The sequence below is a fragment of the Oncorhynchus nerka genome, linkage group LG10 (genome assembly GCF_034236695.1).
Source record: "Oncorhynchus nerka isolate Pitt River linkage group LG10, Oner_Uvic_2.0, whole genome shotgun sequence".
NCBI lineage: Eukaryota > Metazoa > Chordata > Actinopteri > Salmoniformes > Salmonidae > Oncorhynchus > Oncorhynchus nerka.
In genome coordinates this window covers 94,169,531-94,179,555 of record NC_088405.1, presented here as the reverse complement: position 1 = coordinate 94,179,555, position 10,025 = coordinate 94,169,531, and the positions used below count along the sequence as shown (strand labels likewise).

General features: G+C 48.6%; 1 protein-coding gene across 1 annotated transcript in view; it reads left to right on the top strand.

The window, feature by feature from the left end:
* The first annotated feature begins 2,423 nt into the window (after positions 1 to 2,423).
* ywhag1 (3-monooxygenase/tryptophan 5-monooxygenase activation protein, gamma polypeptide 1) overlaps positions 2,424 to 10,025 on the top strand; it is a 24,809-nt gene continuing 17,207 nt past the window's right edge. Inside the window, exon 1 of the mRNA XM_029654534.2 lies at positions 2,424 to 2,651. Coding sequence (XP_029510394.1) covers positions 2,565 to 2,651 — 87 coding nt within the window. The 5' untranslated portion in view covers positions 2,424 to 2,564. The remainder of the gene's footprint in view (positions 2,652 to 10,025) is intronic.

The following is a 10,025-nucleotide window of genomic DNA, read 5'->3' as shown; positions in this document are numbered from 1 at the left end:
ACTACAGAAACAGACATACTGCACTACAACAACAGAAACAGACATACTGCACTACAACAGAAACAGACATACTGCACTACAACAGAAACAGACATACTGCACTATAACAACAGAAACAGACATACTGCACTACACTACAACAACAGAAACAGACATACTGCACTACAACAACAGAAACAGACATACTGCACTACAACAACAGAAACAGACATACTGCACTACAACAGAAACAGACATACTGCACTACAACAGAAACAGACATACTGCACTACACTACAACAACAGAAACAGACATACTGCACTACAACAACAGAAACAGACATACTGCACTACAACAGAAACAGACATACTGCACTACACTACAACAACAGAAACAGACATACTGCACTACAACAGAAACAGACATACGGCACTACAACAGAAACAGACTTACTACACTACAACAACAGAAACAACAACTCTCATTCAGGTAGGTCCCTCCCCGTTTTTAACCCAGGCTGTGGTTAGGCTGTGGTCAGGCTGTGGTCAGGCTGTGGTTAGGCTGTGGTCAAGCTGTGGTTAGGCTGTGGTCAGGCTGTGGTCAGGCTGTGGTTAGGCTGTGGTCAGGCTGTGGTTAAGCTGTGGTTAAGCTGTGGTCAGGCTGTGGTTAGGGTGTGGTTAAGCTGTGGTCAGGCTGTGGTTAGGCTGTGGTTAGGCTGTGGTTAAGCTGTGGTTAGGATGTGGTCAGGCTGTGGTCAGGCTGTGGTTAGGCTGTGGTCAGGCTGTGGTCAGGCTGTGGTTAGGCTGTGGTTAGGCTGTGTTCAGGCTGTGGTCAGGCTGTGGTTAGGCTGTGGTCAGTGCTGTGGTTAGGCTGTGGTTAAGCTGTGGTCAGGCTGTGGTCAGTGCTATGGTCAGGCTGTGGTCAGTGCTGTGGTTAGGCTGTGGTCAGTGCTGTGGTTAGGCTGTGGTTAGGCTGTGGTCAGGCTGTGGTTAGGCTGTGGTTAAGCTGTGGTCAGGCTGTGGTTAGGCTGTGGTCAGTGCTGTGGTTAGGCTGTGGTTAAGCTGTGGTCAGGCTCTGGTCAGTGCTGTGGTCAGGCTGTGGTTAGGCTGTGTTAGGCTGTGGTCAGGCTGTGGTCAGGCTGTGGTTAAGCTGTGGTTAGGCTGGGTTCAGGATATGGTTAGGCTGTGGTCAGGCTGTGGTCAGTGCTGTGTTCAGGCTGTGGTTAAGCTGTGGTCAGTGCGTTGGTCAGGCTGTGGTCAGTGCTGTAGTCAGGCTGTGATTAAGCTGTGGTCAGGCTGTGGTCAGTGCTGTGGCCAGACTGTGGTCAGGCTGTGGTTAAGCTGTGGTTAGGCTGTGTTCAGGATATGGTCAGGCTGTGGTTAAGCTGTGGTCAGGCTGTGGTCAGGCTGTGGTTAAGATGTGGTCAGTGCTGTGGTGAGGATGTGGTTAAGCTGTGGTCAGTGCTGTGGTTAGGCTGTGGTCAGTGCTGTGGTCAGGCTGTGGTTAAGCTATGGTCAGGCTGTGGTCAGGCTGTGGTTAAACTGTGGTCAGTGAGGTGGTCAGTGCTGTGGTTAAGCTATGGTCAGGCTGTGGTCAGGCTGTGGTTAAGCTGTGGTCAGGCTGTGGTCAGGCTGTGGTTAAGCTGTGGTTAGTGCTGTGGTTAGGCTGTGGTCAGTGCTGTGGTCAGGCTGTGGTTAAGCTGTGGTCAGGCCCAGGTTAAACTGTGGTCAGGCTGTGGTTAAACTGTGGTTAATCTGTGGTCAGGCTGTGGTTAATCTGTGGTCAATGCGGTGGTCAGGCTGTGGTCAGGCTATGGTTAATCTGTGGTCAGTGCGGTCGTCAGGCTATGGTTAATCTGTGGTCAGGCTGTGGTTAATCTGTGGTCAGGCTGTGGTTAATCTGTGGTCAGGCTGTGGTTAATCTGTGGTCAGGCTGGCTGACTGACATGGTAGAGCTGCTTGGGTAGTTTGAACCCAGGCATGATGATGGGTCTTGGTGGATTTGTTCTGTAGCCTATTAGACCTGCGCTCTGCTGCTCAACATAGAGGCTAGTCAATTACTGCAACATGCTATTCTAATCAAATCAGATTGTGACTAAACATGAAAGGTACCCTACAAGTTCTCCCTATAGAGACCCTACGGTAAGTCTACACTAGACCTACTGTCACAGCATGTGTATGAGAATAACCTTCTCTCTAAGTCTACAAATGTTCAATTATAGGGTGTGTTTAAATGGTGTAGAATACAACATACCACCTCGATACCATTACAGCACCCTGCACAGAGTACAAGCGTGTGATTCTAACGGTAGAATCCTATTCGTTAACCATTATCAGGCACTGACTGTGCTCCCAATAAGGACTGTGACATCACTACACACTGACACGCCTTTTTTTCTGTCGCTGACGCAATCCAGGGAAAGTGGTAATGTTGGGGAGGGAGTGTCTCGTCCGTGCGCACAGACAGCAGGGAGCAGCTGAAGCAAGAGGAGTTCTGGTGACATTTCGCTGCATTGCTGAAAGTGACACATTATCATTTAAAACTTGAACAATTCTAGAATAGCATTGTATCAACGACAGCTAAAATGGTAGATCGCGAGCCACTGGTGCAGAAAGCCAGGCTGGCCGAACAGGCTGAACGATATGACGATATGGCAGCAGCCATGAAATCGGTAAGTTCTGCTTTGGAATGATATTTCTGAGTTTAATAAGCGATCATAAATATCAGCCACTAACAGTGTCATTTCCTCCCGTTTAAAAGAATATATACATTTACATAAATACTAATTGCGATGTATCTATCCTATGGCAATCATCGTTGCCTGCTTATTGTATTCCATATTTAATTAGATGCATATTCGGTGTATTAAACATGCCCTGAAAGATCATTATTATGACAAAACTTGTATCTTGAATAAGACAGGTGATAGCCAACATATCATGCCGTTTACATTTTCGGGAACGTGACAGGCCCATAGGTTACTACAATACATATCAGTTTTGTTTTAATCCAGCAATTGTTTGCACCACATTCGTTATCTAAATGAAAGGCATGTTTATTGAAACATTGAGTTATGTGGTCAGGTATTGCCTTATAGTATAAAGTGGTTGTCAGTGTGGCCACGGGCTGTCAGATGAAGGAAACAAAAACTGAATGCGGACTGTTTGATCTTGGGGCGGTGCCTTTTTTTGCCAGGTTGCTTTTTAATCAGCTAGACAGCATGGCAACAATGATGGGGAGTAATAACGGATACATCATCTTGCTCTGGCGATGAAACCTGTTTGTTTAATTGTTGATCTAACTGAATTAAATGGGAAACGGATACTATTGGCAAGGAGAGGCAGGGGAAGCTTCGTGTAAAATGATGTGCTTTTGGGTAGACACCAGAGAGAACAAGCAATTCAGTGGTACTTTAAGCTACTGTTTAAGAGTGACATGGTTGGAGGTAGGGATGGCTCAATCCCCTGATTGTGATACTGATCTCTAACCATGACAATTTCCCGCGAAGATCCATTTGTATTAGTCCTATCTAACATTGTGAGGAAATACATTTACGCACCACACACAAAGTCAGTAACACGCGCTGTGTAGAATAAAGCAAACGTTAGCTGACTGTTGTAGCCTATATCGATTTTCGCAAAATACAACGTGTCCGTAAAATATCATCCTGGGAACGTGAAAACGTGGGTGGTAGCAGAAATCCTTCTAGAACGTTCTTTGGTTGTCCTATTGCAGTGGAGGCAGACTGGAGCGTGTTCGAATGGTCGGAATGGTTCTGAATTCCATCTCTAAGATAACCGGCATTGTTGCAGCCAATGCTGTATCATTGCATTCTCCTCGACCTCGTCACAAGGAAGGCGTAGGAAGTACTTGTACGAGGCGTGTCGCAGAATGTGCCAAGGTGCAGTACCCGTATTGCACCATTTCGGGAATCGGACTCAGCACCTTTTTGGCCTACTATTCAGACATGCATAGGGGGCTTGATATAATCAGAATGATGATATGGTCAGGTCAGTATGTGGTAGTGGTCCCTGGCCTGGGATGTATGTCCAATGTGGTAGCCTGTCTAGCCTATCTCTTATCCTTATCCTGACCAAACAAACATGAAGGTACAATCTACCCAACACAGTAGGTTGGTGGTAATCTTAATTGGTGAGGATGGGCTAGTGGTAATGGCTGGAGCAGAATCAGTGGAATGGTATCAAATACACCAAACACCCTTTTATTATTATTATTATTATTATTATTATGAATAATATTATTATTTAACCCTGCTGGTCATCTCTGAACATTTGAACATCTTGGTCATGTTCTGTTATAATCTCCACCCGGCACAGCCAGAAGAGGACTGGCCACCCCTCATATTCTGGTTCCTCTCTAGGTTTCTTCCTAGGTTTTGGCCTTTCTTTGGAGTTTTTCCTAGCCACCGTGCTTCTACACCTGCATTGCTTGCTGTTTGGGGTTTTAGGCTGGGTTTCTGTTTGGGGTTTTAGGCTGGGTTTCTGTTTGGGGTTTTAGGCTGGGTTTCTGTTTGGGGTTTTATGCTGGGTTTCTGTTTGGGGTTTTAGGCTGGGTTTCTGTACAGCACTTTGTGATATCAGCTGATGTAAGACGGGCTTTATAAATAAATACACTTGATTTTGGTTTTCATGTGTTTGATGCCATTCCATTTGCTCCGTTCCAGCCTTTACTATGAGCCGTCCTCCCCTCAACAGGCTCAACTGATACCCAGTAGTATATTCGGTCTCTATTAAGGCTATTCACCTTAATGGCTATATTCACCTCTGAGGAAATGCTCTGTCACAGACTACTAGTCCATAGAGGGCATGGCATAATTGCCTTTTTTATTATTATTTATTTAACTAGGCAAGTCAGTTAAGAAAAAAATCTCATTTTCAATGACGGCCTAGGAACAGTGGGTTAACTGGTCTAGGAACAGTGGGTTAACTGCCTGTTCAGGGGCAGAACGACAGATTTGTACCTTGTCAGCTCGGGGATTTGAACTTGCAACCTTTTGGTTACTAGTCCAACGCTCTAACCACTAGGCTACCCTGCCACCCCCTCCCCCAAATTGCCTTGAACAGGGTGCTCTAATGTTGCTCTAATGTTGTCACTAAGCAGGTACTGTACTACACTGTAATAACACAGACACAGAGTCCATTGCAGAAGCTGGCTGTAGTATTAGCCAGCAAGTCAACCAGTCAGTATGTAATGTAAAGGAATCATGTTCTCCAGGGTTAAGGTCAGTATGTAATGAAAATGAATCTCGCTCTCCAGAATAGTAGGCCAATGTGGTGTAATTGTAGACCGCAGTCTGGGCTTTTGATATCAGGAAACGCCCATTGGTGCCTGCCATTGGTCAGTTCCACGTGCTATGAGACTGATGGTTTCTCGACACAGATCATTTGTTTACATAGCAGGTTAGGAGAACTAACGTGGAAAGCTAGGATAATTCATGTGGTAGGTTAGGTGAATCAGCGTGGCAGGTTAGGAGAATGAGGTTAAGGTTAGGAACAGGGTTAGGGTTAGGCCTAGCTACAATGGTACTGTTGTCAACAATTGTTGCCCCTGACGTGAAAGAAAGGGCCACAGACAAATAGTGAGCATTGATGGAGGTAATTTGACATCAAGAAACGCCGATAAACGCCCCACAGCATTTCCCAAAGTCAGTCCTAACCCCCCCCCCCCAGGGGCACGTTTTTGTTGTTGCCATAGCACTACACAGCTGATTCCAATTAATTAAAGCTTGATGAAAAAATCCTGGTCTAGCAGGTTGCTTTAGGACCGGGTGGTGGTAATGTCGGGTGGGGGGTCCACCCACCCTCTAAATTGAGGCTGACTCAGAGAGGGAGGAGGGGAACCCTCATCCTAGCCTGACTACTCACCCTAAATTCTTCCGCTGCCCTGTCATTCGCTACATACTTTAATCTGAGACATCATTGAAGTTGTTTGTGGTGACGGGGCATGAAGGATGTTGTATAAAAACAAAGTCATCAGTGATTGGATCATCTCCAACCGATCAGAGAATCAAAGCCAATGACACATTTTCAAACCGGCACTTTACCCACCTACGTGTGTTCAGGATCTAGCTCAACCCAACGCATCGGTTTCTGGACCAATCAGACGGCCCCAAAAGTGTTCGCATTCAGTGAAGGGTCAGGAAGGCTCCCAGATCCAGACTCATTGCAGAGAGGAAACTAACATCCGTACGCATAGCGTAGCGTTTGGCCGGATCAAGGTAGCCGCTACTTCCGGGTTGGAGCGAGCGGTTGCATTCGCACTTCGGCCGCAGGTTGTATAACTTTCCATTACATTTCATTACATTTCACTATAGTACAACGGTTTGATTTGTCTAATCTTAGCAATTTCTTCTTAGCTAGCTACATAGCCGTCTTTGTATCAAAGATAATTGCGTAATTATCGTATTTCGTCGTCCTAACGCAGTCTACACTGCTATCTGCCCAGCAGCTAGCCAGCTAGCCAGCTAGCTAACGTCCACCGTCTATCGAATAGCAGCACTAAAAACTATTACACTCAACTGAACGACATAGCCGTCTTTGTATCAAAGATAATTGTGTAGTCTAGAGCGATTTTCTAGGTTAGCTAGCCAGCTATTGTCGTTCTTTTAACGCAACGTAACGTAATCAACACTGCTAGCTAGCCAGCTAGCCCCCGAATAGCAGCACTGTCGAAACTATCACACCCAACGGAACGACTTGATTAGTGTAGTGTCAACAACGCAGCCACTGCCAGCTAGCCTACAAAGTCAACAACGCAGCCACTGCCAGCTAGCCTACTTCAGCAGTACTGTATCATTTTAATCATTTTAGTCAATAAGATTCTTGCTACGTAAGCTTAACTTTCTGAACATTCGAGACGTGTAGTCCACTTGTCATTCCAATCTCCTTTGCATTAGCGTAGCCTCTTCTGTAGCCTGTCAACTATGTGTCTGTCTATCCCTGTTCTCTCCTCTCTGCACAGACCATACAAACGCTCCACACCGCGTGGCCGCGGCCACCCTAATCTGGTGGTCCCAGCGCGCACGACCCACGTGGAGTTCCAGGTCTCCGGTAGCCTCTGGAACTGCCGATCTGCGGCCAACAAGGCAGAGTTCATCTCAGCCTATGCCTCCCTCCAGTCCCTCGACTTCTTGGCACTGACGGAAACATGGATCACCACAGATAACACTGCTACTCCTACTGCTCTCTCTTCGTCCGCCCACGTGTTCTCGCACACCCCGAGAGCTTCTGGTCAGCGGGGTGGTGGCACCGGGATCCTCATCTCTCCCAAGTGGTCATTCTCTCTTTCTCCCCTTACCCATCTGTCTATCGCCTCCTTTGAATTCCATGCTGTCACAGTTACCAGCCCTTTCAAGCTTAACATCCTTATCATTTATCGCCCTCCAGGTTCCCTCGGAGAGTTCATCAATGAGCTTGATGCCTTGATAAGCTCCTTTCCTGAGGACGGCTCACCTCTCACAGTTCTGGGCGACTTTAACCTCCCCACGTCTACCTTTGACTCATTCCTCTCTGCCTCCTTCTTTCCACTCCTCTCCTCTTTTGACCTCACCCTCTCACCTTCCCCCTACTCACAAGGCAGGCAATACGCTCGACCTCATCTTTACTAGATGCTGTTCTTCCACTAACCTCATTGCAACTCCCCTCCAAGTCTCCGACCACTACCTTGTATCCTTTTCCCTCTCGCTCTCATCCAACACTTCCCACACTGCCCCTACTCGGATGGTATCGCGCCGTCACAACCTTCGCTCTCTCTCCCCCCGCTACTCTCTCCTCTTCCATCCTATCATCTCTTCCCTCTGCTCAAACCTTCTCCAACCTATCTCCTGATTCTGCCTCCTCAACCCTCCTCTCCTCCCTTTCTGCATCCTTTGACTCTCTATGTCCCCTATACTCCAGGCCGGCTCGGTCCTCCCCTCCCGCTCCGTGGCTCGACGACTCATTGCGAGCTCACAGAACAGGGCTCCGGGCAGCCGAGCGGAAATGGAGGAAAACTCGCCTCCCTGCGGACCTGGCATCCTTTCACTCCCTCCTCTCTACATTTTCCTCTTCTGTCTCTGCTGCTAAAGCCACTTTCTACCACTCTAAATTCCAAGCATCTGCCTCTAACCCTAGGAAGCTCTTTGCCACCTTCTCCTCCCTCCTGAATCCTCCTCCCCCTCCCCCCCTCCTCCCTCTCTGCAGATGACTTCGTCAACCATTTTGAAAAGAAGGTCGACGACATCCGATCCTCGTTTGCTAAGTCAAACGACACCGCTGGTTCTGCTCACACTGCCCTACCCTGTGCTCTGACCTCTTTCTCCCCTCTCTCTCCAGATGAAATCTCGCGTCTTGTGACGGCCGGCCGCCCAACAACCTGCCCGCTTGACCCTATCCCCTCCTCTCTTCTCCAGACCATTTCCGGAGACCTTCTCCCTTACCTCACCTCGCTCATCAACTCATCCCTGACCGCTGGCTACGTCCCTTCCGTCTTCAAGAGAGCGAGAGTTGCACCCCTTCTGAAAAAACCTACACTCGATCCCTCCGATGTCAACAACTACAGACCAGTATCCCTTCTTTCTTTTCTCTCCAAAACTCTTGAACGTGCCGTCCTTGGCCAGCTCTCCCGCTATCTCTCTCAGAATGACCTTCTTGATCCAAATCAGTCAGGTTTCAAGACTAGTCATTCAACTGAGACTGCTCTTCTCTGTATCACGGAGGCGCTCCGCACTGCTAAAGCTAACTCTCTCTCCTCTGCTCTCATCCTTCTAGACCTATCGGCTGCCTTCGATACTGTGAACCATCAGATCCTCCTCTCCACCCTCTCCGAGTTGGGCATCTCCGGTGCGGCCCACGCTTGGATTGCGTCCTACCTGACAGGTCGCTCCTACCAGGTGGCGTGGCGAGAATCTGTCTCCTCACCACGTGCTCTCACCACTGGTGTCCCCCAGGGCTCTGTTCTAGGCCCTCTCCTATTCTCGCTATACACCAAGTCACTTGGCTCTGTCATAACCTCACATGGTCTCTCCTATCATTGCTATGCAGACGACACACAATTAATCTTCTCCTTTCCCCTTCTGACGACCAGGTGGCGAATCGCATCTCTGCATGTCTGGCAGACATATCAGTGTGGATGACGGATCATCACCTCAAGCTGAACCTCGGCAAGACGGAGCTGCTCTTCCTCCCGGGGAAGGACTGCCCGTTCCATGATCTCGCCATCACGGTTGACAACTCCATTGTGTCCTCCTCCCAGAGCGCTAAGAACCTTGGCGTGATCCTGGACAACACCCTGTCGTTCTCAAATAACATCAAGGCGGTGGCCCGTTCCTGTAGGTTCATGCTCTACAACATCCGCAGAGTACGACCCTGCCTCACACAGGAAGCGGCGCAGGTCCTAATCCAGGCACTTGTCATCTCCCGTCTGGATTACTGCAACTCGCTGTTGGCTGGGCTCCCTGCCTGTGCCATTAAACCCCTACAGCTCATCCAGAACGCCGCAGCCCGTCTGGTGTTCAACCTTCCCAAGTTCTCTCACGTCACCCCGCTCCTCCGCTCTCTCCACTGGCTTCCAGTTGAAGCTCGCATCCGCTACAAGACCATGGTGCTTGCCTACGGAGCTGTGAGGGGAACGGCACCTCAGTACCTCCAGGCTCTGATCAGGCCCTACACCCAAACAAGGGCACTGCGTTCATCCACCTCTGGCCTGCTCGCCTCCCTACCACTGAGGAAGTACAGTTCCCGCTCAGCCCAGTCAAAACTGTTCGCTGCTCTGGCCCCCCAATGGTGGAACAAACTCCCTCACGACGCCAGGACAGCGGAGTCAATCACCACCTTCCGGAGACACCTGAAACCCCACCTCTTTAAGGAATACCTAGGATAGGATAAAGTAATCCTTCTCACCCCCCCCTTAAAAGATTTAGATGCACTATTGTAAAGTGGCAGTTCCACTGGATGTCATAAGGTGAACGCACCAATTTGTAAGTCGCTCTGGATAAGAGCGTCTGCTAAATGACTTAAATGTAATGTAAATGTAACCCCCATCCTTA